Source organism: Tympanuchus pallidicinctus, unplaced genomic scaffold, assembly GCF_026119805.1.
Source record: "Tympanuchus pallidicinctus isolate F22 unplaced genomic scaffold, pur_lepc_1.0 scaffold17, whole genome shotgun sequence".
Classification (NCBI taxonomy): Eukaryota; Metazoa; Chordata; class Aves; order Galliformes; family Phasianidae; genus Tympanuchus; species Tympanuchus pallidicinctus.
This window is the reverse complement of record NW_026294690.1, coordinates 19059092-19085657: the sequence shown is the minus strand read 5'-3', so window position 1 is coordinate 19085657 and position 26566 is coordinate 19059092. Positions and strand designations below refer to the sequence as shown.

Below are 26566 nucleotides of genomic sequence, written 5' to 3'. Positions count from 1 at the left end.
GCAGCAGCCTGAGCTCAGCTGGGACCAGGAAGATGTGGAGGCACGGTTTGATGGGCTGGGAGTGCGGGCAGCGTGGCACGGAGAGCAGCGGGGAGCAGCGTGGGGAGCAGTGCGAGCCACTCGGGATCTGCTGCGTCCTCGTGCCACAGGCGTCTGCTCCTCAGCCCCTGAGTGGCTCTGCTTGGCCTGGGCCACGTACACGCAGGCGCCTCGCCATGAGGACACGGGGAGCTGCGCTGTGCTTTGCTGAGCGGCAGCACCGGCTGCGTTTGGGGCACTCGTGACGCAATTTTTTAAATACTGCCCCAGGCAGAAGGTAAACCGGTGGGAGCCGAGCAGCCCTTGGGCTGAACGTGCCTGGCAACCCCCCACACCTCTGCTACTTTCTGCACGTCGTCTCGTGGCCCTCCTGCCCGGAGCCGCCTGTAAGCGCGGCGTTGCTACGGGCAGAGCCCCGCTCCGCTCCCGCCGCCGCTGCTCTCGCCGTACCCAACGCCGTCGCCTCGGACGGGCAGCCCCGACAGCCCGGCAGCTCCCCGACACCACAGCCGCGGCCTCCAGAGCCGCGAGGGCCCGGCAGCCCGGGGCCGTGAGCCGCATCCGTCCCGCGCCGCCCCGCCCCCCCGGCGGCCCCGCCCCGTTCGCCGCTCCCCGTTCGCCGCGGGTCGCTCCGTCCGCCGGGGGAGGGGCGCGGCCGGCCGGCCCGCAACCTGAGCGCGGGAGCGGCACGGGCCGGCCTCGGCGCGGCACGGAGCGGCGGGGCGGGGCTGCCGGGCGGGCGGAGTCGAGCGGGGCCGGGCCGGGCTGGGCTGGGCTCGGCGCGGCTCCGCTCTGCGGCCGGCGGCTCTGCGCGGCGTCCCGGCCCCGCCAATGCGGCCCGCGGCCGGCTGAGGCGGCGCGGCGGAGCGCTCGCCCGCGCCCTCCCGAAAGATGTCCTCGCAGGGCAAGTCCAAGAAGGACAAAGAGATCATCGCGGAGTACGATGCGCAAGTGAAGGGTGAGCGGCGGGCGCTGCGGCGGGGCCGCGCCTTTGTGTGCGGGGCCGCGGGCGGTGCGGAGCGGGCGCGGGGCCGGGGGCAGCGCCGGGCGGGGCCGAGCTGCGGGGCCGCGGGTGGGGCCGGGCCGTCCGCGCTCCCCGCCGGCTCTGCTGAGGCTCCCTCGGTCGGCCGCCGGTGTCTGCGGGCGTCCGTCGGGGCGCGGCGGAGCTCCCGGCGCTGCTCGGCAGGTGCCCGGCGCCGGGCGGAGTGCGGGCGTGTGCGGAGCGGGGCGTCGGGAGCGGCGGTCCGAGGGGAAAACGGGTTCGTTGCTGTGTGGGTTCCTCCGTGCTTCTCTTGGAAAGGCTCGGATCGATTCGCGCGCTGGTCAGGGAGGCCCTGATCTTGCGGGTCTTATGTAAGGCACCTCGGCGGGCAGCGGTTCCAGGGGACATCGCCGTTATGCAAGGCTCTGCGGAACGAAGGCGTCAAAGCGCAGCGCTGCGTTCTTGGTTTTGAGTAGAGTACCGGCCGAGGTAACGTCTGCTGGGACCGCTGAGTGCCGAACATCAGCTCCACGTTTATTTTGATTACGGCTGGGTTTATTGTGGGGATTTCGGCGCTCCCTGAAGCATCGCAGACGTCTGCGGTGTGGTGGAAGGAGGAGCGCTGCCGTGTGTGCAGCGTGTGGGGCCTTCTCTGTGCCGTAGAAATGGGGCATTTGACGCCAGTAGCGAAGTGTTACCTGGTGTCCATCATTTCGTGGTAACGTCAGTTTGTGAGAGCGTTCCTTGCAGCGTCAGTCTGTGACTCTGGCCGTCGCCGGTCCCTTCCCACACCCAGCCCAAGCGCTGCGATGCCCGCCGAGCTGCTGCTGTCACACAGAGCTCCCGCAGCCTTCTGGTGCTCGTCCTTACAGGCACCATTTTGTGATGTGCAAGTCTCCACTTAAGGCAGAGTTAATTAAAAACACAAGTTTAGCTTTCTGAAAACGAACCTGTGGCCGCGAGAGCCGCACTTCCTTACTTTCCCCAGAGGTCACTCTGTTGGACCTTGAGCTCCGCGGGCGCTGGGTGCTGTGCGCGTACCCTGCGTGGTGCTGCTGGGCGGAGGGCCCTGGGGAGGGGCTGCCTGCTGACTCGGTGCCATTGTTTATTTTCTTGCATTTCAGTCTTTTGTAGCTGGCTTTGAAGAATGATGTAACAGTCACAACACGCTCTGCTCAGTGCCAATTACCTTTCCGCTTGTGTATAATTTGGGCACGCTGATGTTATTGCACCGTGCTGTGAGGCAGATGAAGTGTTCTCTCAGCCCGTGGTGATGTTCTGTTCTCCAGGGGGATCCGTGTGTCCACGGCTGCAGGCAGTGCTGTGGTGGTGTGGGGCTGGGCAGGCTGCTCCGGGCTGCAGCTGGGCTGGGGCTGCTCTGCTCCAAAAAGTTCTGCTGCAGACGTCTGCAGTGTTTTTTCTTGTGTTTGTAACTGGAATATTCATTTGCTGCAATCACTCTTGGCCTGACATCTGTCATAGCCTTTTGGGCTCCCTATGTTGGATCATTAATGCTGGGGTTATGTATAAAGATGATTTATTGCAGCACGGTGATCGCATCTGGGGCAGCAGTAACATGGGCAGAGTCGTGGTGGAGCCGTAATCATTCTTTGGTACTATTTGGTACTTTGGTAATATTCGTACCGTTACACCTCCAAAAATGTCAGTTTTCTGACTGAGGGCATCCGCTCTCGTGTCTCAGCAGCAGCTATCGCAGGTTTCCCTGCATCTGAGGGTGCCAGGGTGGTGCAGGAGGCGGAGGGGTGGCTGCATTGGTGTCACACAGCTGGCACGCGGGGTCTTGTTGTCACCCAAGCCCTCGAGGGCAGTGGTGGTGACACAGATGCTGCCTCTCAGTGCCTGCTGCCCTCGGCTCGGGCTGCATCACTACTCCAGGAACCTGCTTCTTCGCTTCAGGGGTTTGGTCACTCTTCTGCTCTTGTCTGTGTCCATGGTGGAGAGTTCTGGGCACCCAAATCTCTAGAGAAAGACTAACGTGGGAACGAAGTGATGAGGGGGAGAAGGGAGAGCGCGGGTGAAACAGGCTTGCAGAATCCGACTGCTGCCACAGAACAACTGCCATGTGAAGATGGTTAAGGATGAAAACTTGAGGAGGGGTGTCTTGTAATGGAGGATCTGAGCACAGCGTGGCCTGATCCCCAGGGAGGGGTTAGGGAGAACACAGGAGAGAGCTGGAAAGCCCCACACGTGGGCTGCAGGGAGCGCTGGTGTGGATGGAGACAGAAATGATCTGCAGAGGGCTGCCCCTGAAAGTGTCACATCAGAGATGGCTGAGTGCTGGCCGGGAGTCTTGGAAAGCAGCAGCCACCTGACAGTGCTCAAACATGGGGTTGTATGAGCTTTGTAGAGGGCTTTGACAGGTAGCATGGCAGAGCAACAACAAAGAACGTTATGTTGCTTAGGCTGACTTCAGGAAAGTTGTGCTGGCAGCCTTCCTGCGGGGGTCCACAGCAAGTGGGCTGGCAGGGGAGTGGTGTGTGATGGGTGTGGGGCTGAGCCCTGACCTCCTGTGCCCAGGGCACTGCTGTGTCCTAAAAATTTGGTACGTGCACCATTTGTGTGGGAGGTGTGAATGGCGTAAGGAGGACTTAACTGGAGAATTATCTTCCTGTGCAGGGGTGTTTTATCAGCTACGATGACCCTGTATCTCCTTTCCCTCTTTGGAGAACTGTCTGCTCTTCTTGTGGTGGGAAGGAGTCATCCTGAAAATGCTCTAAGGGTGTGGATGTGTGTGCACACGTGGGACGGTCGGGGCTGGTCTGAGTGCAGCCGTGGCTGTGGGGAGCCGATAGCACGGGTGTGCTGTGTGTGTGTGTGCAGTGGCTGCGGCCTCTGGTCTTTGTGTTAGGAGCAGAGGTACCTGGGCCCTGCTCCTGCTGCAGGCTGCCCATCCTTCTGGCTCTGCAGTGTTTGCCACCTGTCCGTGCAGGGGGCCTCTTTCTTTCACTCTCCTGAATGTGTTTGCTGCTGACAGACATGGCCCTGCATGCGGCCTCTCCTATCAGTCCCGTGCTGAGGGTCCTTGCTTTCCCTTCTGCTGCTCTGCGTTTCACTTCACTGTCAGGCAGTCTGGCCCTGCTCTGCCTGCAGGTGCTTGGTGGCGGTACCAGAAAGGAGACATGAAGGGCACCTCTTAGGAGGCAGCTTTCCTTATTTGCCTGCCTTAAATGTACAGACAGGAAAGGCTGCATTAAAAATAAATGCTAATAAAGGTATGACTGCGTATTTACAGCTGCCACATTAAAGCTGCTTGCAGAATGCAGAGTACGGCGGATCCTTAGATGCAGCATTTCATACATGCAGTTTTAGTTGGTCTGTCTGGCCAGAATGATAAACAAACATGTTTTCTTCCTCATTACGCTTGAAGGCATGATTTGTTGCTTTAAATGCAGCAAAACGAACCAGTTTTAATAATGTAGACAGAACTGTCTATAGTACAGTGTAGTAAATCTTGCAGAAAATAGGGCGTGCTGATGATTGGCTATTAAATTTCATATTGCTTCCTGAAGCTTTTTTTAATACCCGGAAAATTCAGGTCATTGTATGATCTGCGTGGTGATTGTTGGCTGGAAGGCTGCTGTGAGCCGATAGCATCTTGTTCTGTCAGATGCTGGCAGGTGAGCAGCATCCCTGGTGATCCTCAAGGCGATAGCCTTCAAACGGCACAGCTGGATGCGGAGTGGTGTGGAGATGAGTTCTTACACATTAAGGACTCTTAGTTGCTGTGTGAGCTGGGAATAGAACAGGTTTTGATTGATTTAGCATACAGAAATATTAAGAAGGCTTACAGACCTGTGGCCAAAGAGAACCAAAGTGTTTTTCCCATTTTCACAGGAGAACCACAGCTTAGGTTAATTTATAATTGCTTGTTAGCTTCACTGTATTTTTGCTATTGTGGCAGCTGCATCCTTTCATGTCTGTTCCCATTTTCCCACACAATGGTCTCTTTCCACTTTGCTTAGAAAATTTTGGGAAAACTTCCACCCTGGATTATTCTGGGCTCGCCGCTCGCTCGAGTAGGAAGCTCAGTTAGCACTGGGGAGGCATCCAGGCTTGGAACCCAGCAGCCCAGGTAATGCAGTGGTTCTATGCCAGAGGGCAAAGGGCCGCCCTTGGACGGGCTGTAGGTGGCTGCTGAGCATTCATGCAGCCGTCTGCAGCAGGAGGGTTCTAATGAAACCGATCTTGTTTCTGCTGTTAGACTTCAGAACCAGCACTCGCTTGCTCCTTGTTTGCTGACTCCCATACATGCTTGTTGTCTGTCTTTTCCCTCGCTGGGTCTGATGGTGTTGTCCTGGCAGGTGGGCTGTGTGTGGGGCTTCCCAGCCGTGGCAGAGCAGAGGAAAATGTGGGTGCAATGGAGATGAACTGGAAGTCTCTAATGGAAACAAATTGGATCTACCGGATGTTTTCTGCTGTGCTTCAGGGTGCTTCAGCAGAGGCACGGCGTGGTTCTGTCCGGCAGCCAGGTGTGTGCATAGGGCAGAGGCTGGGCTCCTCCTCGTCGTGCTGTGCCCAGGGCAGCTGGAGCAGTGGGCAGCAGCGGGGCGGTGTGTCCTGCCCTGCTGTAGGGCAGGCATGGCGTGCAGCAGCAGGGCTGTGGGGCCTTGGGGTTCTTATGGAAGCTGCTCTGCGAAACAGAAACACGAGGCCTGGCCTGCGCCGCGCCCCTCGCCATCGTGCTGAGGGCCTCCAGGTCTGCACAGCTCAGGCAGCTCCTGCTCGTCTCCTGGCTTTTGGTGAAAGAAATCTCCTGTGTAGATGTGGGTTCTCCTGTCCTTTGGGCCTTAGTGCAGGTGAGCAGCGGTGAAGCCACCGGCGCTGCCAGCAGAACTCCTGAAGGTTGGTTTCATTTCAAACTTTGCCATTGTGACTTTCTTCCAATGCATTGAGAAATCAGTATTCAGCTGTGCTTGGCAGCAGAGACCTCCGTTGGCCCTTGCTCTGCTTTGGCGGCCTGCTGCGTGTCCTGCAGCTCCTGCCTCGGGCCTGGGGCCTCGAGTGGAGCCAGGAGACAGCGTGTGGACCTGCGGCCTGTCGGCCCTGAGCTGTGCATCCCTCCGGCTGGGCCCAGGGCCACCACAGCCCCCCAAGGGCCTGGAGCTGCTGCTCTGTCTGTATCTCTGAACCTGATGGTTTCCTTTTCACTAGCTGACAGATAGTTGGATGCGGTCGGACTACTGATCAACCTGTCCTTCTCCCGATGATGGCGAGAACCTCCAGCAGCCCATAGTTGTGGCCCCAGGTGAGGATTTTTAAGGGTTGTGGCAGTGCAGCAGCAGGCAGACCTCAGGTAGTTAATGGTGTTCGTACGCCTTCGCAAGGTGCAGCGTTCACAGTTCTGCGTGTGCCGTTTCAGCACCTGTCGGGAGCAGGATTTACTCTTCTGTTCTGCTGGCCCATTTGAGTTGGGGGAAAAAACATCCCTTTGAGCTCTTAAATTTTTCGTTGCCTGGATTTGGGTTTGTTTCCATAGCTGTTTTTCAGTCTACCAGCCACAGCAGTGACATCAATCACCTTCTGAAATGCATTTACTGCCTTCAGAGGCATCTGCAGTCCTGCCGTGTGCGCAGTGGCTGCGCGGGTCAGGCGAGCACCGCGTGCCGGCTGCTGCGGGGCTGGGAGCAGAGCAGTGCTGTGGGCATTGCTGGCTGCTGCCACGCCATGGCACGAAGTGAGCGGCCCTTTCTGCAAGCTGGGTGGTGATTTGAGCCCGGGAGGCTTTTGCTGCGCGGCCAGCAAAACAGCCTGTTCAAAAAGGATGAATATTTCTTACTAATAGCTATTGTGCTGTGTTTGCCCCACCTCTGTATGTGTTATTGGTATGTATCATAGCAGCAAGGGAGGACACAGAAATGAGTAAACAGTGTTAGCCCACGCAGTGACGATGGTAATAATAGTTGATACCTATCATTGGTGACCTCCTTAAGGTTTCCAGTCTTCTCCAATGCTCCTGCTTTGTGCCTGCAGTTGTTGGATGCGCTTTAAGCTTTTGACACCTCCAAGAGCCTGATCTGTGAGCTGTATGCTGGAAAACGGGCCCAAGATGACTTATGCTGTGTCCCTTTTCTCACCTCTGGAAGGCAGCCGCAGTGTGTTGGGAGAGGCAGCTCCAGACAACGTATTGCAACATAAGGCATTAGGAGAGGAAGTAGTGTATCAACATGAAATTGCTGGGGGGGTTTCTTGGCTGTGATGTTATTCCCCAGGCTGGGGTTGGGTCAGCACGGTGGGACAGTGTGTGTTGGAGTGCCACAGCGCTGCGGGGTCGTTCTGGTGGAGGGCTGCCAGCAGCTTGCTCTTAGAGTGCCTGTGAAAAATGGCACCATCGGCAGCACGGCAGCCTCACGTGCCAGGCTGGGGAATATACGGCCGCATTATTTATCCCAGCGCTGTCATTACTCATCAGCGAGGAGGCAGCTGTTAGGATCCTATCCGTGGCAGGGAGGGAAAAGTTCTAAATCACCCTCTTTGTTTTAAATCATACCCTTTGTGTTAAATCATCCTTTTTATTCTATATCTTACCCTTTGCTTTAAAAACAAGGATATGTAAAGAGATGTGTTCTTTGAGTTCCGTGTGACAGCGGGTGCCTCTGTCCTCATACACTGTTCAGAGGGAACCAGGAGCTGGAACTGGCATAAGGGACTGGCTGGGAGGCTCTCTGGCTCACACACGTTGTGCTGTGGTGCTACTTTACAGTGTTCTGCCCCCCTACCTGATGGGTGCTAATGAGCAAACAGGTTGTTAACTTCTCCAGGGTCCTTTTCTGCCTGCTGAAGCCATGCTGACGCGCAGGGAGGTTCTCCATGAGGATGCCTGGTGCTGCAAGCTGTCGGTCTGGGTCTTGAAAGTTAAGGGAAAATTGCACTGCCTCTCTGCGTCTGGCAGCCTCAGAAAATAATTTGCATTAGCGTCCGTCACTCTCCTTTCCTCTGGAGGTAGAGAACTGCTCTGAAGAGGGAGGGGTGGAGGAACATTTTACTTGTCTTTTTTGTCTAGACCTTTGGGAGGAACTGTCATGTACTTGGCAAGGGATTGCACTCGCTATCATGCATCTCACTGCTTAAAGCAGCTCTGTAAAGTATTGCTGTCTTGTCCAGAGAATTGAACTGCCTACATCCTAACAGAAAATTATTGAGCTTCCCTGCTGCACTTCCCATTGCTACACTTTCTTACTTGTGTCTGTGTTGGACGGCTGAGAGAAGAGAGGAGATTGCTCCTTAGGAGGATATCCTTGATTTTTAGGTCTGTCCCAGAGCCCCAGCCCCTATAGAACAAACAGCAGAGGGGTGCAGCTCTCTGGGGCTGGGGTTTTGGCTGTGGGCGCTGGGCTTGGTCAGTGTGCAGGTAGTGAAGCTTGCTGGGGAGATCGGGGGAGGCTCAGCACTGTTTTACTCTGTTGATTGCATGGTCAGGCTAAATGTTAAAAAGGAAAGCGGAATACAAAGCCATGTCAATACATTTGAGCCCCTTCTGCTTTTTTTCTTTCTGGGAAACCATTTGTATGTTGCTGCTCTGCGGGGTTAAACTGCCAGGTGTAGGCTGGGGTATTGCAATGCTGGTTTTGGTTTTGGTTTTGCATTAGTGCCTCCAAGTGCTTCTGTCTGGAGGTGGGCATGTTTTCAGAAGGGCTGGGTACTTCTGCAGTCAATATTCTGCACAGTTGATCCTGCTGAAGTCAGCACAGTCAAGTGTTGCACTTCGGGGCTGAGTGCGATTGCTGGAGAGATCAGAAAACAGTTTCTGGAGCATTACACAATCGACTGGATACGTTACAGCTTCACCCGAGCATCAGAGCTCTGCTCTGAGAGAGGCTGCAGGCAGGATGAGGTTGGCATGTCTGTGAGTAGCCGTGCAGCAGCACCACAGTGCTCAGTGCCATAGCGTGGAGCTGCAGGAGCAGCATCCTGCTTGGCCAGGTCTTCCTTTAGCTGCTTTTTATCTCCCTTTCTGCCAAACACGGCCGGTGTCCTGTAGGGTATTTCGTATGGTCCGATTCTTTTTTTAGTACTAAAGTGAGCAGGACTTCTGCTGTTGCAATAAAGAAGCTCGGAATCAGGCTCTCCACTCAGTCTGTGTTTGGGTAGTCAAGGAAGAACCTGAGGAGGCAAAAACAGAGTGAAAATAAAATAGCAGCGCTGAACCATTTGTAAGTGAAACGTATCAAATGAACTGGGAAAGTGCAGTCTCCCAGCAGGGTCTTACAGAGCGTTTGTCTCTCGTAGCACTCGTTGCATGATGTCGTTCTGAGAGATTTGTGTTCTAAAAGCATTTGTTTCCATGCAGCGCTTCTCCGCTCTTGACCTACTCTTGCTAAAATCCCCGAGGAGACAATAAGCAAACAGCGCGAGTGAAAATGTTGTGTTATAAACCCCTGAAAGTGGGACCATAACATCTTCTGTCATGATGGTGCCCGCGGGATGGCCTAGGAGATGCAGCACTGCGGAACAGTGACCTGTTGGATGGGGGAGGTCAGCTCAGAACCGGCGCTGAGCGAGGGGGGCCGAGCTCCCTGCAGTCCCGCGTGGTGCCGCTGGTGCTCCCTGCGGTGTCCTGCTGCTGCCCTGACACATGGGGAGCTGCCCCACTCCTCTGGGAGGTGGAGGGGCCGCAGCTGCCCCGCAGCACTGCTGGGCTTTCCAGGTCTCCAGGAGAGCGTTCCTGGGGCTGTCGTGAGGAAGCCGTCCCCCTGCTGTTGGCAGCTGTTCTGCTCTCTGCTTTTGTCCTTCCTGCAAATGCGCTCAGATTGCATGTTGTGGGAGCTCTGCGCTCTTTAATTGTTGTTTGTCATCGTGGGAATTGCTTGTTCTAAAACCAATTACAACCTGACAAACGGATCTGTCTTATTTACAAATACATCCATCTGGCTGTGGATGGCCTGCTGTCGCTGCTAGGATCATATCAGGCCTTCATTGCCATGCTGAGCTCTGAAGGGTTCCCGTGTTGGCATCTCATTGCCCGTGGCCGCGTGATGTTTGCTGTGTGTAAGCACACATGTCATTGGTGGTGTAGAGGGAAGTAATTTCTAAATTAATAATTTCTAAGTGAAATGAACAGAGAGAATCTGTCTGGGGTGCTTAGCATCCCCAGTGGTGCGGAGCTGTCAGCCCCTGTGGGGCTGTCCCTGGAGATCAGCTCTGGAAAGGCAGGAAAGCAGAGAGAAGTGGGTGACCGGCATCAGGGTGCTTGAACTGAAAACCCATCGCAACCGGTAGCTCAGACTGTTTCAGACCGCTTTAGTTTTTCCAGGAATGTTCAGTTACTGCTTCAAAAAGATGAGAGGCGTTGTGACTCAGCCCCGATGTCACCTGCGGGCCAGCAGCTCACAGCTGAGTGGAGCAGAGCCTGGACCGCTCAGCGGAGCATCCGTTCCTTCTCCTGGTGCCTCATCCACAGAGCGCAGAAAGCAGACGTGAGAAAGGGGGAAGAGGTGCCTCCTGCTTTAAGGAATTAAAGTTGGCATGATTGCTTCAAAATATAGCTGTAGGTGAGTTAGTCATTGTGAATAATGTACATATGACAAACTCAGGCCTGTTTTGGTTTGTGGTTTATCTGGGAAGTACTTTTACCTTTCATATTTATGGATTGGCTTTTGCTGGCCGGCTGAGTAGAAGTTCATAAGTCAGTGTGAATTGAAATAGAGGACACAGAAGCCTGCTTTCAAAAACCTGTGCTTATGTGGGCAGGGCTGCGCCTGGGTGGCTTTGCAGATGTCAGCCATAGCGCAGCTTCTGTTCCTCCCTGTTATGAGACCCACGCATGTGAGTGATGGGGAGCCCTTCCAGGTGGCGGTGAGTCCGCAGCTAACTGTGGTCCTGCGTGGCAGCACGTGGCAGCCCGGCACACGGCTGAGCTGTGACCCCGGCAGGCAGCCCAGCCCTGCGCGGTGTGGGGCAGGGTGCGGTGCACACACTGCATTGGGGATTCACTTTCGTTCCCGGTTTTAAATCTAAATATAAAACTGTTTTCTTAGGGTCTGGGCACAGCCCCCTGCCGGGCTGTCTGTACTTGGGCTGGCAGATACCCGGTGGTGGCTGCAGAGCACGTGGATGTTGTTGTTTCATGATGATGTCCGATGGGAACCTTCCACCTCGTAACTGGAGCAGCAGTATTTTTGTTCGTGATTCACACTTAGAAGCATTTGGGTGGTATGAAGGTGCATTGGTCTGGCGATGGCTCTTCTGGAGGCAGGTAGGCACCCAGCTGCACGGTGCCCGGTGCCCTGGTATCACCCACTGCCATTGTCGCTCCTCCATGTCATTAATTAGTTCCCTAAAGGAACTAACCATGTGTTACTTTCTCCAAAAAGAGAATGAGCACAAGGCCATCAAATAGATAAAGACCTCAAGACTGTTCTTGCAGTTGTTCCACATGAATGCAGGAATTAGCCCTGCTGGCCTGGGAGCCCTGCTGGCCTCTGTCCCCTGTGGCATGCAGCATTGATGGCAATGCAATCAACCAGCATTGATGCATGGTTGGCATCACGCTGTGCCGTGAGCTGCTGCCTTTGTATGGAGAACTGACTCCCTTTCACAAGGAGGCTTTGTGGGCTGTGTGCTGGCCTTCCCCATGTCCCTCGGTCTGTCTGTCCCCACCTGTGTGGTCCAGGACGACTCCTGCCCTCACTGCTGGCCTTGGGGTCCTACAGCAGCCCCTGCTCACCAGGGCACTGAGTGTGGCTCTTTGCATTTCCCTGTGGCTGTGGGATCTGCTGCCCAGTGCTGTCCCTGGGGGCAGCAGATCTCAGTGAGCACAGCTCGCTTCTGTGGTCAGGTGGAGCATGGGATGGAGCGGGCATCCCTCAGAGAAACTGAGGGGTTACATGGCTTAAGGTGTTGTTGCTCTGATTAGCAAAGAAGGGTGGTATAAATCTCTCTCTGCCTGTCACTCTTCTGTGACTGAGAGGAGGAAGGATTGTTTTGCTGGACCTGGCAAGCAGGTTTGGGTGTGATGGATGGTGGGCTCTGCTTCCACAGCTCATCAGTCACCAAGGTGCACAAATGGAAAATGGGGAATGCCTCGGTTCATCTGCACAAGCATTTATCATCGTGTTTGAAGCAGCAGCACCAGCTGCATTGGCTGTTGTGCTCCGTGTGCTGTGGTGACTTGGTAATAAGTGAGATGCGGCCTAGCCTTGGTGGCTGGAAACTCCACTATAATGGAAAAGAACAGCTGTCAGGGCAAGCCTGAACTGGAAGAAAAGGAGCAGCCCAGGGAAGCACTGAGCATAAGGAGAGGACTGCTTCAGAGAAACCATGTAACTGCCTTTAGAGGCCTGCAATGTCCTAAGAGAGGCAACTGAGCGGTTGTGGTTGTCTGCCTGAAATAGCTGATGGACAGCATGAAGTGTGCTGCTCAGATCCAGACTGTAGGTCACACCTTTGCAACTCTGTAGGTGAGGATGAGTCTTCAGCAGCTGACTTTGAAATGGGAGGCTCACTGGTGAGTGGACATTCCAGGCAGCTTCTGAGACCTTGGGTGTAGTGAGGCGGGCAACGGGGGCGCAGTGACAGCAGGGAGCCTGGGCGTGATTCAGCCTCTGGTGCTCAAAGTGTTGTCTGATGAGAATTCATGGACAGACTTGAGGCTTTTTCTGTCTTGCTTCTTGCAAAGTCAATTCACTGCACTGTATTTGTAATCCTCAGCAAGGAGATATGCAAGGGCAATGCAAATATGAAGGTTGTGTGGCTTTATTTTTCTTTTTTTTTGTTTTTTTTTTCTTCCAAAAGATGAGGGGAACAATCCTTATATATACTTCAGTATACCTTCAATATACTCTTATACGTCAAACTCCTTAACAAGCACACCAGTGAAATAATGATGGGCTGGATTCCAGCTGGATTTATGGTAGTTCATATAATTTGTGAATGTTTTTCCTATCACAGTGCCAGAACACGTGTCGTAATTTTGAGGGGGTAGCAAGTGCCATTTGGAGAAGGTTTGGAGCTGCTGTGTGTTTTAAGTGAGATCCCCAGACCTGTGGGCCTCGTGGGCCCGGGCTGCTGCCCGTGTTTGCTGTGAGAGTTGTTCATGTGTGTGGTGAGGGCACAGCTGTGCTCTGTGCTTCTTGCTCCGTGGTCAGTAGATGTTCTTTCAGCACAGAGGATGTCATGAACTGTTAGTGATAGTAAAACTTAATGTTTTGTCCTATTTTGCATTTACTGGCATGCGCTAATTATTCGTAGAGATAATTACCCTCTACGAGTTCACATTAATTTAGATTGCTTTTGAAAAGCGACCGGGAGGAGCAGGGAATGATTGTACATCAAAGTGTTTAAGGATATGGCCCAGAAGATGTACGGTGTGCTTCTGTGCACGAGGCTTCAACTCACTGCTGGCCTTCTCCTTCAGGCTGCTTGTTTGGACTCGGTTTGATGGCTGGTGCTACAGGCCGCCGCTTAGATGCATTGCCCATCTCAAAAGTACCGTTATGCTCTTCATCTGTCTTGTGTATCTCTTCAGTAAGGAAAAATATTATCTTACAGCACATGAAAAAAGCCAAAAACCATCGTTCTACCATGTAAGTTGCTTGCCTGTCACCGAGGAAATAGGCTTAAATTCTCCATTGTTTTTGTTATCAAGGAGTGTCTGAAGCTTGGGGCTTCAACAAGTTCTTGCCTTCCTTGGGCCTCGGGGATGGTCCCTGAAGTCTCCTCTTCGTTGCCATGGTCAGTGTGCGCTGTGTAAGGGTGCCAACAGCGTGAGGGGTTTGACGGAGCGTGGAGGGCCTGGCACGTGACGCCCTGTCTCTGCTGTGCTGTTGAAGGGTGCTGTCTTTAGATCTCTTTTGGGCTTTCCTGGCTTTTTTGTAGAACGTATTTAATTTAGGCCACATCTTTTTGCTCTGCTTTGAGTTACAGTGGGCAGATGCAGTTCTGGCTAGTTCATCAGATCGCATCTAGCTCCAAGGCAAAGAGTGCTTTGGGAGGACAGGTGCTGGAAGAATAAATGCTAGAGAAGGGCAAGGAATGTCAGGGTTACACTAGGTTGGAGAGCAGGTGAACGATGGATGCAGGCTGCCAGGTGAGCGCGTCCCAGCAGTGCGTTGGCTTCATCCTTGTGCTGCCAGGCTGAGAATGGTGCCAGGGGTGCCAGGAATGGCCGTGTGCCGGGGTGGCACGGATGGTTCCAGCACAGCCTGCCATTGTGATCCTGCAATTACTGTGATTTGTGTTCAGTCTTCTGTTTGTTCCAAGCCCTGATGGTAGGATGTAATCAGAAAACTAGGGATTGGTGTGAGGAACACTTGGAGCATATTTTCATCTAGGTGCAACTTTTTGCATCAAAAAACCCCAAAAATCTGCATAGAGCATAGGTGAATGAGAAAAGTACTGTTTTCTAGCAGAAATCTGACAAGTTTAAATTTGATTTGTAAATGAATTGGCTAGCATTTGTATGCAGATGCAAAGAAACAAGCAGATTCTGAGCACCTCTCTTCAGCTTGGGGTCCAAGTCCGCATGTCCTTTCAGTGCCCTGGGTGCTTTGGAATAGAGGTTTTCTCACTGGTGCTGTGCTCTCCCCTGAACACACGTGGCAGCGCCCAGCGCTGCGCTGCTCCCCAGCGAGGCAGCTGTCCTGGGGACCAGGACCAGCCATAACAGATCGCACATCGCGTGTGGGCTCAGGGAATTGTGTTTAGAATGGCTGTGCTTCAGGCTGCTTGGAACAAAGCAAACTACCTGTCTTCAATTGTTGTCTTGCTAAGCATGACTTGCCGTAGTTACGGTCACTTTGCTGGGTATTCGGATAACCACTTGGGTAAGGTGTTGTGTAACAGCTTTGCACTTCAATTTCTTTTTTAACTCGAAAATAAAAGCATTTTGCCAGATTGCCACCAATGGGGATCTCATCCATACAGCAACTGTGAACAGAGTCTTTCCAAATTCGTTACGCATCTCATTGCTCTCAGTCTGGACGATCTGGAGAAGCAGCAACGTTTTCCTGTCTTGTGGGTCAGCTGGAGAAAGGATCATTTCCCTACCAGCACTGGTCAGAGGAAGGCCTGCCGTCTGCGTGTGTTAGAACGGCCTCCTTTCTATTTCCAGCACTGTGGAGGGGGAGTTCACAGTGGTAAATATGTCCTCAGTTTAACTGAGCTTTAAATCAGACAGTCTTCACTAGCTGGCTGTGTGGGCTGTGTTTGGGAGATGCAGGATGCAGTCAGCAGCTCGCAGGCTGAGCAGACGGCCGACAGCAAGGAGCAGGGTGGCAGGGATGCCAACAGGACTGTTTCCTTCTGCAAGTCTGATCTGAATAAATAAAATGGAATTTGGTGTCTTTTATTTCTGACAAATAGGTGAGGTAAGTGGGACAGATGTCAGAAGCCTGCACTGAATTCCAGGGAATGTTGTATGCTCAGCATGACCCAAGTGCCAGGCCAGCAGGTGCTTGCAGCAGGAGAGCTGGGTGACAGGGAATCAGGGAGAGCTCTGGAGGGGAGCCAATGTGCCACAGGAGGGCTGCGGCCATCCGGCTGCTTGGCACACAGCAGGCAGGGCACAGGCGGCTCCGCTGCTGCCGGTCCCACTCTGCACTGCTCAGAGACCCTGGGACTGCCCTCCCTGATGAAAGTGGGCCTCCTTGCTGCAGGGCTCCTGTGCAGCTGTGTCCCAGCATGGCTGTGCTCCCCAGAACGCCGCCTGCGGGGTGCCGGGGCAGCAGGGACAGGAAATGGATGCGTGGAAGGTGAGCAGAAGCCTTAGAAAATAGGGCAGAGGACTTGGGAGATCCTTGAAAGTGATCTTCTAAACAAAGCACAGGGCAAAATAAGGAAGGATTGTGAACATCAGATAAATGGAATATTTTGACTAATCCTCAAGGCTTGAAGTTTGTGTCCGCACCAAGAGGAGCAGAGGAGAAGGAAGGAGAGCAGTCAGCAGGCGCTCAGCACAATGCTGCTGTGCTGCATTCTGCAGCTGCTGGGCTTCAGGCTGTGCAGGGGCAGCTCGGGATTCCTGCTGCACGGGCTGGGAGGTGTCTGCACGCCAGCACTGTGCTTGGTTGGGAAAGCTTTGCCTGGTCCTAAAAAGAGTAATAGTGTGCAGGGTCCTAATGGCTTCAGACTTGTTTGTGCTTGCCAGAATTGCAGCAGTGGTGGTTTTAATGTTAATTGTTCTTTCTGGGAGAGCTGTGCTGGGGAGGGCACTGGTACAAGAGCCCATGTGTGCCAGACAGCACGCTTCTCCTGGTGTGATGGATCTTTGAGTCTCTAAGAACTTGTCTGGAGGAGACGCTTCCTTTTTGTTCCCATTGCTTCGTTGTAAGGCTTTTCTTTGTGGTGAAAGCATCTGCTTCCTTTTATGCTGTGCTTTCACTGTCCCACAGGGGAGCTGGAAGCAGCACTGTGGTGCTGGGAGGCACTGCCCTGCCCTGTGCCCGTGCTGGGTTTGGTGTGAGTGGGGCTGGTGCTGCCCACCCCGTGGGATGGGTGCGTGTGTGCCCACGTGCTCCCATGCCCTGTGTTTGCTGTACAGGAAGGTGCTGAGCTGTGGCTGGCACAGTTAGTTGCTTGAGCTGAAGGTGTGTAGCTGTGACTGTGCGTGCTGTTTGTGTGGGGCAGATAATGTGAACATAAAGGGCTTGCAGGCTTCGTGTGTGTTTCCTGACTTTGCTGTGGTAGCAGATCTCTGCTCCATGAGAGTATCTCGGGGTTTAAGGAGTGAAGAACATTGTGGTCGTAATGCAGGAGGTAAATGGGGTCTGTATTCTTGTGTGTGAAAGCGGGGCTGTTGGGCAGGGCTCTGGGGGTGGCGTGCCTTGGTGCTCAGTGGTGGATGTGCATTCGAGTTGTCCCGGTCCCAGCTGGCAGTTCAGGAAGATGAAGGGAAAGCAGTGTTTTGATGTGCTTTTGTTATTGAAGACAATCTGGTGGTAATGCCCTGGGATGCGCTGTATGCAGTGTTTGCTTGTGGGTTTGTGCACACAATCACTGCTCTGCTCCTCGCCACGGACAGCTGCAGTGAGAGAATGAATGGCAGAGGCTGGAGGTTGCTGGGCGCTGTGCTGCACGCTGCAGGGCTGTGCCACCGTCCCACTTCCCTGTGCTTTCCGCAGCCTGCTTCCAGCATGCAGTGACGTGGGTTCTGGCACATCCTCCCAGCCTTCATTTTCGGTGCTGCTTGCCCTAGATAAAGCCTGTGGCCTTGCAGAGCTGGTGTGTCGTGGGGGGCAGGCGCTGGTGGGCCAGGGGCCTCCTGCATGTGGCCAGAGCTTAGGCTCCAGGTGGGCAGTGGCTCGTTAGTCCTTTGGGAGCAGCTATGCAGATTGCAGCCTGAGCTTATTTTAGAAGAGCAGAAATGAGGAGCAATTAGCAATCTGGTTCAGGAGGAATTTATAAAAAGCAGCCGCAGCGATGCCGCATGCAGGGGGCTGGGCCCCATGTGAGCTGCTGTCAGTGCGCCGTGCAGCCTATGGGTGTGAGCCAGGGGCAGCGCAGCATTTATGTGCGTGCATTGTTGCTGGCCAGCAATAAATATATAATATTTATATAATATAAATATAGTATATAATAAATAAAGCTGGGGCAAATAACTAGTATGGGAGCTCCCAGACTTGTGGCGTAAGGAAATAATGTAGTACAGAAGAAACATTGTGATGATGAGAGGAGAATGTAATGTGCACCTGAACCAGCTCACTGCTGGGACTGGAACAGCTGTGTGCCCAGCGCAGCCCCGTGAGCTGGTGGGCTGAGCCCAGCGCCGGTGTTGGCACGTGGCAGGATGTGGCCAGCACCATCCTGCCCTGCTGCTCGTCTGTCCTCTGCTGGTCCCCCCTCCTCAGCGCCTGAGGGTCTGAGAGGAGGAAGAGCTCTTGTACTGCGACAGGATGCGTGTGTTTTCCTTTGTATTGTTTGTCTATCACCATCTGGTCCTGTGCCCACTAATACATAAAGCCTGGGGTGCTGGCGAAGAGTGCGAGAAGACAATATGCCTGGCTGACCTTCCTTGGAGGAGGAAGTACCGTGATCACTTCATAGCAGAGGCTGCGATGACTCATGCAAAAATGAAGCAGTGAGGGTGATTATCACCCTGCCTTGTGGGTGGCAGCTGCAATCCAATGATCCCAATGAGCTGCATATTATTAGCCTCCACTTGGGCTGTCTGCAGCCTGCAACCTGCTCAAGGTCTGTAGTTGGTGATGAATTCATCGTGGAATTGTGAAGCTTTTGGCTGGGGCCCTGCCTGGGAGTCCTTCAGAGACCACTTCTCTGCACCTGCTGGCTTCTCCATTGTGTGCTTTGCCTTCCCGCACCCACACCGTCCTCCTGCAGCATGGCTGTGCCCAATATCACAGGGCTTTTTTAACCTAAATCTGAGTTCAGTGAAAACTAGACCGACATATAGGATGGGCACCCAATGTGTGAGCAAAACTTCCTCCTAGTTCATTAAACTGCTACGGAGTGCAGTGCTGCTGTCTGTGTTGACCGCTTGCTCCAAAAGGGGATCTTTATTCAAAAGTTCTGCTGGCTTGGATCAAGAAAAACCGTCAGTCATCTTTAACTGCACCAGTAGTGGAGAAGCTAAGTCATGGCGTGGAACAGTGGTGGAGCACCTGGTGGAAGGCAGGGCCAGCCTAAGGAGCTCAGGTGCATGCACTGTACCTGAGTGACTGGAGGGATGGAGCCAGGATCCACCCCTTCCCAGACCTCATTTAAGGGCTGGTGGCGGGGGCAAAGATATTCTGCTGTATGCTTCCTTCCTGCGGTTTCCAAGCTGGCTGGGTATGAGGGCGATGTTCTTTTATTGGTTATAGCGTAGTTTTGTGTTACTATTCCCATGCTGTGTTTTTCCTGGAAAGGAGGAGTGAGGTGCCTGCCTCGGGCTGACGCTGCTGACACTCGGCAGGAAGGGCTGCTGGCAGCAGAGGGCTGTGCTTGGCTGTGTGCTGCGGGAGGGCTGGGGGCAGCTGCTGAGCTGGGCAGCAGGCAGAGCGTGCTGAGGTGGGCCTGGCTGCAGGGGTGTGGTGGGGATAACAAGGAGGGGTGGGAAAGAGGAGCATTGCTGGGTGGTTCGAGCATTGGCACGGGCTGCCCAGGGAGAGGTGGGTCACCATCCCTGGAGGTGTTCCGAGCCGCGGAGATGTGGCTCTGTGGGATGTGGCAGTGGGCATGGTGGGGTGGCTGGGGCTGGGCATGGGGATTCTGGAGGTCTTTTCCAACCTTAATGGTTCTGTGCTTCAAACGAAGCTCAGGCAGTGCTGGGGATGCTGTGGTTTGAGGGCATAGCTTCCCTCAAGAGGCCACCCTGTGCTGCCTCTGGCTTCTCTTCTGCATATGTCTGTTCTCAGCAGTGACACTTCCAGGGGTTTGGTTTGGCCTTTTCCTGGGGCACACGCCATGTCTTGAGTTTCAAAGCTGCTGAGCCAGTGTTTCCCAGGGCTGTACCTGGAGCGTGGCCTCGCGCTGTGCAGGCGTGGTGCTTCCCAGAGGCTGTGCGAGGTTGTACTGCTGTGCTCTGTAGGTTGCTGTGAGATGCTGGATGAGAATTTCTGAGGCATGATTGTATGCTGTTCATGTACGAACAAAGAGGCTCAGTGGCCTTGAAGAAACCTATGCTGTGCCTGCAGGTGCCCAGCAGCTGCTGCTGACCTGAGCTGCTGGTGCTCTGCTCTCGTGGTTATCCTGTCCCAGCTGGGGGCTGCCGGGCTCCTCCCTGTGGAGTTTCCCTGTCTGGGTTAAGGAACGTGAGGTGGTGGAATGAACTGTTTAATGATCTGCTCCTTTATTCCATTTCAATGTCTTGGGGTGCGATTCGCGCTCTTGCACAGCTCCCTTTCTTTCTCAAAGTGTAAGTATCTTCTCTTTTGCATTTTAATAGCCCAAGACACAGAGTTCTCAGTGACATCATCTGAGACATTCAGCATGTGCCGGGGCTCCGTCTGATCCTGGCAGGGACTGTGCCCGGCACTGGCTGTGCTGCGCAGCCTGGCAGAAGCTGTGGCAGCGCCCAGTGCTGTGCAGCCCCATGGTGTGAGTGTGGCATGGGCACAGCGTCTGCTCGGTGAGCTGCGTTGGTCCTTGTCACATCCTGAGTAACCCAGCACCCGGTCTGCTTGGTTCTTTCTTTTTAATGCTTTAACCAGTTTCTGTGGATTTCTTACTTCTTCCTTGCACTGTTAACCAGAGCACAGGCAGCATGAAGTGGAGCAGCTGGCAGCCTGCCTCCAGCCCTCTGCTCCTGCCTCTGCAGCCCTGGCCTTCCCCTGCCCAGCGAGCTGAGTGACTCCTGCCCTCAGGAAGCTGAAGTCTCCGGTTGTCTTTTTTCCTCTTCACAGTTCATCAGACTGGCATAGGAGCTCTGGCTGGAAGCATCTCTCCAGCACAGAGATTGGGGATGGTTCTTTCAGCGTGGCTCTCCATCTCTGCCCCCAGCCTGCTTCTCTGTCCATCTGCACTGCTGGTTCTGCTGAGGTGGTCAGGGAAATGTTTTCCCTAACCAGCTCTGTGTCTTCTTCTGGCTCTGCTTACTAAACAGTTGGCTTAACCTAGTCTGGAAAGTATTTTCCTCATCTTCTTTTTTTTTGTGTTTGTTTCATTTTGTTCATACAGATTTGTGTTCTGCATTGTGATGTTGTTTTTGCTACGTTGACACACTTAAAGACTTTGGAACTTTTTTTTTTTCCTGGAAGGTTTGGCTGGAGCTAGAGTGAAACCTGCTTGGGAAGCAGGCAAGGCTGACTTGTTTGAATGGGATTTCTTGCTGTGCTGTGTTGGGTGTTGATGTAGGCAGGGTATCCAGACGTGCCTGTAAGCGGCTGCCTCCCCAGGGCTGGCATCATTGGCTGCTTGGGGTTTGTCTGCAAACAAACAGAAAAAGAAACTGTGCCATGGCAAGTGTTTCTTTGGGCTCCCTGTCTTCAGTCCTATAAAATGTAGCTCCCAGAATATTGTTGTAGTCAGTGCAGGGCAGTGTAGCCTTGACAACAAAGCGTACCAGGGCGTAATTGAGATTTACATCCTCTGTGCTGCTGGAGGCCAGACAGAATGGTGCTGCCAGTCCAGACTGGGGGATTCACAGGCATTCAGGTGGTGCTTGGGCTGTCGGTGTGCAGATATGTGCTGTGCAGCTGCGGTTTGTTGTGCAGAGCATACTGGTTGTTAACACAGAACAGTTCCTTTCACTGTGTGTGTGCTGCTGTTTCCTAGGAAGGAGGACTGAAGAAAGAATGGTGAAATTGAGTGGCTCTAGAGGTCACTTAAATAAAGAGAAGATGTATGAAATTCAAACAGGGATGTTGACTGGGTGCAATTGGAATATCTCACTGATGGCCTTGTCATTGCCAGCAGTCGGGTAGTTGCTTGCTGCTCTGGAATGCTCAAGATGTGACGGGTTTCTCATGGTGGGCCGTGCTCTGGAGTCAGTTGGACTGAATTTCTCCTGTCATGGTCACACATCGCCTCGTGCTGGGTCTGTGGGACTGCTCACATCGTGGCGGTGCTCTCAGACCACATTCACAGCCCCCTCTCCTGCTCGCTGCACTGCAGTCTGGTTTGGAGATGGACTTTCTGTGCTAGAATTTTCTTGCAAAATCCCAAATCGTTTCTGGCCAACGTGGTAATTAATACAAAGAAAGAAGGAAAGTTGTTCTCCGGGGCGAATTGCTGACCATACAAGGAGGAAGGTATCACACGGTTGGCTTTTCTGGACTGCCCACAGTTTTGGCCAAGGTGTGATAGAGACCGAAATGGAGGACGGGGACTTTGTGGCAGAGGTGAGCTCACGTTGCTGTGCGGGCTGCAGTGCTGAGCAGCGCCCTGGGGAGCAGCTGCTCCTGGCAGCCAGCCCTCCTGTCCATCCTCCCACTGATGGAAACGTCTCCAGTGATCTCAATGGAGCGAGGATACTTCTTCAGTTATTGGGGGGACTGAATTCTGCTTTGTCTTCTCTCTTCTCTAATAATGCTGAACTTCTTGCCAAGTCCTTTAGAAAACAGTGTGTGGAACTCATTGGGGGCTGCCACTCAAATCCGCTTTAGGAGAGCTGCTGATGGAAAAATGTGCAGTCCATTCATTTGAGGACCAGTTCTGCTTTTGGGTTTGTCTGTTCCTTCCCCCCTGCTAATGCTTGAATTTGTTTTTCATACTTAGAGAAATGCATTTTGACTCTGCAGTCCAGCTTTTAAAATTGTGTTTGTTGAAATAACTTCCCTTTGCTGATTTTCAGTCAACATGCAGTGTGTGAAAAATGCTGGTTTTGGCTGTGATAGAAGCATAGTGAGCGTTCTTGGTATTGCAGAGCAGCCTGGAGTGCTTTGGGTGCTCTTGGTCTGGGCTGTTCCTCTGCAGCTTCTGCTTCCCATCTGGTTTGCTCAGGGTCTGGAATTCTGTTCTTAAATTTAATGTAATTGCAACACAGCATTACATTTATTGTCAGACAGTGTTTATCCATGGGAAGTTTTGGTTTTGAGGCTCGGCTGGAGTTGGTAATAAGCCCTGTTTACCCCCAGTGCTGTGCAAGGAAAGCAAGCCCTCCCAGCAGGGCAGGGATAACTAGCCCAGCTCTCCTCTGCACATGGTGCTGTGGTGTGGGTGGGTGCTCTCTTTTGAGCCAGCTTGCCATCTGATATTTGCAGTAAACTATTGAGGCTAATCACTGTTGTGAGGAAAACAATGGCTTTTCTTGCCAGGCTTGCTTTCCCACTCGTCACAGCTCAGTGGGGTGAAGCGTTTGCCCAGGAACCACTGCAGGGCTGCTGCTTTGGGGTCAGTGCAGCGTTGTTCTCCTGGGCAGGAAATGCAGCCTCTTCCCAAGTGCTGAGTTTGCTTCACCTTTGTTCACGTTCATTACCCAGGGCAGTGAGTATTGCAGCTCTTAAAGAGCCTCGCCTCGAAGATACCTACAGTGCTGACCATTTTTAGGTATTTCTTGGCTTATTTGAGACGCTGGTTGTCTCCTGGTTGTGTAAGGCAATGGAGAAGATGTGGCAGAGCTGCAGAGCTTCCCGCTGCCTTAGAGCAGAGAGCTCTGCTGGCCACGTTGTCCCCTGTCCTGGATTCTGCAGCAGCAATATCCCTTGTTCTGCCCTTTGCCAGTGCTGCAGGCCTCGGATTGCTCTCTTCTGTCATGTTTCCTCACCTCCAAAAGGGACAGTAGCTCCTAGAGCAGCAGTGACCAGTGCTGTACTTCTTACAGGATCGTAGGGTCATTTAGGTTGGAGAAGTCCTGTAAGGTCATCGGGTCCAACCAGCCCTGCTTTGCTGTGTGTCCTGCCAGGAGCCCAGCCTTTGTTGCTTTGAGGTAGGGGGCACTGGAGCCCGGGGTTACTGGGAGAGGGACGGGCCTGTGTAAGTGCCTCTGGAGAGCGCTGCCGTGTTGCTGTGCGCTGCTGAGGGATGGAGTTTGCTGTGCGGAGCTCAGTGGGAGCTTTGCCACTGTCTCAGCTGGGGCTGGGATTTCAATGTGACGTCTGTGAATGTCTGAAACTCAGAGTTTCTTGTGCCCAGGAGAATATTTCAACTACTTAAGGACACAAACAATAAGGAGCTCATAAGAACAGATACCTCTAGTAAAGGCTGTGTTGTACTGGTGGCGATCATCTAAGGTTAGATTTTAGAGAGATGAAACCATGTGGAAAATAAACCTTGGCGAAGTGTGGGTGGAGCTGGTTGAGCAGCAGCACGTTAATGCTGAGCTGGAACCGAGCGTGCCGGGTTCATCCTGACCTCTCCACACAAGCATGTTGCTGGTGAAACGAGGGCTCAAATTGGCCACAGTTAGTCCCAAAGAGTTTTGTTCTTTGTGAAGTACTGCATCATCCGTGCGGTCAGAGGTTTGCTATTTGAAGGCATGTAGTCGTGCTCTGGCTGTGTGTCCTGCCAGTATTGTCCTCGCTGGGGAAGGGGTGAGACGAGCAATCCAAGATAGGAAAAAATGAGGTTCACCCTGATCTGCTGGCCAACACGTCTGCATCAGCCACCACTGCTCTGGAGCCTGGAGAAAGGCAGAGGAGCGCCTTGCTGCACCCTTTGGTGGCACGCCGATGGGTCTCTGCCTGCAGCCCCACTGTATGCAGGGCTGGCTGTGCTTTGGGATCTGGAGGCCCACAGGCAGCGCCCTGAGCACCACCTGTGCAGTGCCTGCTGCCCCGAGGGCAGGGGAGCAGCCCCAGACCACGTCAGCAGCGCTGGGTGCAGCTGCTCTGTGTCTCAGCAGGGTCCTGCCGTTCATCCCGTGTGCTGCTGCAGGGCCTTTGTTTGCCAAGGAATTTTGTTTTCTCCGATATCCCTGCTGCTGCATTTCAGCAGAGCCGAGGAAATAATTTTCTGCCTCTCATCCTGCACTGTAAATAGCAGGAGTGCTCCTACTGGAAACTGCTTTCATATAAAGAGGACCAAACAAAACTGGAAAGAAAAGCAGCAAATGGCGAAAGCTGATTGCCCAGCAGAGTTTGAGGGAACGTGAGGAACTGTGTTGCGCACTGGTTGCAGAACAGCTCATCTGGGGGTTAATTGGCACTGTGTTTTTGTGTATTTTGAGTCAGACCAGCTCGTGTGGAAATGGGACCAGCCGTACGAGTTTCTGCCATGCTTTGCTTTCTCCTGCATTAATTCCAGCCCAGCCCTTAATTTTGTTTTTTGCTGCGAACCTTTCACATGTAGAATGCAGCAACACCGCTGCAGGCCGGTGTCCTGCTGGGCTCCGTGTGGTGGCTGCAGGTGGCTGCCCTGTGCCACGCGTGCTCTGCGGTGCTCCGTCAGTGCCTGTGCTGTGCTGGAGCTGTGGGCAGGTGTCTGTGTCAGGAGTAAGGGTGGAATGGAGCTCAGACCGGGGGAAAAGTAGCAAGAAAGGGAACGGAGAAGATTGGAGAAGCTTTGTCGGTATTCTTTGTATCTCTGCACGTTGCCATATCTGTTAAGAGCTGTTCAAGAAAGCACCTCAGGCTGTAATTCTCTATGAAGAGAGAGCTAGGGATCAGAATTGTGTTTTAAAAAAAAAAAGAAAAACAACACAAAAACAAACCTCTACCAAATGGGCTCAGCAGAGCAGAGCTGTGAAGCAAGTCCTGCATTGGCAGCAGTGGGAGTGGGAATGTGAAATCTGTGCAGGGTGTAATGGAACTTCCACTGACCTTGTGTGGGAAGGAAGCTCTCATCAACACGGAGTGTGAAGGCTTTAACAGCGGTTTGTTAGGAACTGGTACTGCTGCGTCCTGTGGGAACATACTGGGGGTTTTTAGGAGGCTTAATTCAAGGCAGCTGCTCCTTGCCCAGCAGTGCTGGTGGGTGGCAGCAGCAGCGCCTGGTGGATCCTGGAGCACCTGCTGGCGCTGTGTGGCTGTCCCTGGGGTCCCCCAGCACCAGCTCCTGAAGGAGCAGAGCTGCCCTGCCCACCTGCGTGGCCTCTGCAGAGCCTTGTCAGCACACTCGCTGATTCCAAGGTGCTTTGTATTTTTAGGTGACCTTCGTGCAGCCTCTGGTCCTGTTAGTGCTGCTGTGCAGTTAAGCAGTGATGAGGTTGATGCAGGTGTCCTTGTTCACACCTCAAAGCTCACCTGGCAGGCTCTGACAGGCCCTGTGTTTCCTATCAAGAGGAGATGCTGATAAACAACAGTGCCTACAGTGGCAGCTGGAATCTCCTCTGTGTGGGATCCTTGCTCAGTGAAGGAGCTCAGAGCTGTCTGTGACTCATCTCTGGTTTCCGTTGGTGCCTTGTGTGGTTACTGATCAAGAAATTATCAGTTCAGCATTCAGTGTGGAGTAAGGGTTGGGCAGGATGGCGCAGTGCCGTGGCCATAGGGCTCTGAGCCCTGCAGGCTGCTGCTGCACTGGGGCCACTCATGAGCAAAGTGTTCCGCAGGCAGGCGCGGATAAAATGAGAGCATCACTGACCTTCGGAGCGGCAACCGGACAGCTGTGCAGGTCAGGTTCGGTGTGCTTACGTAGACGATTGTTTTGACAAAAAGCAAGTTTTTGATGTGAGACTGGTGAATGGGATTTTCCGGTTCTCATTTTGTTTGCTTTGTTGCACTTTGAATTGAGGGGGACTTGCTCCAGGGTGCTCGGATGGCCCTCCGTGTGTAGCTGTAACTTACCCTGCTTTTTCTGCCTCGTGTGTCCCCAGAGATCCGCACACAGCTGGTGGAGCAGTTCAAATGCCTGGAGCAGCAGTCGGAGTCGCGCCTGCAGCTGCTGCAGGACCTGCAGGAGTTCTTCCGCAGGAAGGCCGAGATCGAGCTGGAATACTCCCGCAGCCTGGAGAAGCTGGCCGAGCGCTTCTCCTCCAAGATCCGCGGCTCCCGTGAGCACCAGTTCAAGTAAGTGGGCATCGCAGGGTGGACGGAAGCTGAGCACTGGGCTTGAGCGGGTTTCTGTAGTTGCAGAGTCCGAAGGTGCATTAAACTGAGTAGCGTTGGCCCTCGTCCGTGTCACCACGGTGTGGAGTTCACAAAGAGCCAGCAGCATCACACACCTTTTCTGCTGGGATGGGATTTGCTGCGCGCTTCTTTGAGCGGTAGAACAAAAGCTGAGGTCTGGCTGAGGAGGTGTGCAGCCCTGGCGTTGTTCTGTGGGAGGCCAGGGTCCATC

At 53.6% G+C, this 26566-nt stretch overlaps 1 protein-coding gene across 5 annotated transcripts in view; it reads left to right on the top strand.

The window, feature by feature from the left end:
- The first annotated feature begins 850 nt into the window (after window positions 1-850).
- SRGAP3 (SLIT-ROBO Rho GTPase activating protein 3) overlaps window positions 851-26566 on the top strand; it is a 66290-nt gene continuing 40574 nt past the window's right edge. For 3 of the 5 annotated variants that reach the window (XM_052678582.1, XM_052678581.1, XM_052678586.1), the window contains exons 1-2: window positions 851-997; window positions 26103-26295. In XM_052678582.1, coding sequence (XP_052534542.1) covers window positions 931-997; window positions 26103-26295 — 260 coding nt within the window. In that variant the 5' untranslated portion in view covers window positions 851-930. The remainder of the gene's footprint in view (window positions 998-26102; window positions 26296-26566) is intronic. The other 2 variants (XM_052678584.1, XM_052678583.1) reach the window with 2 other exon arrangements.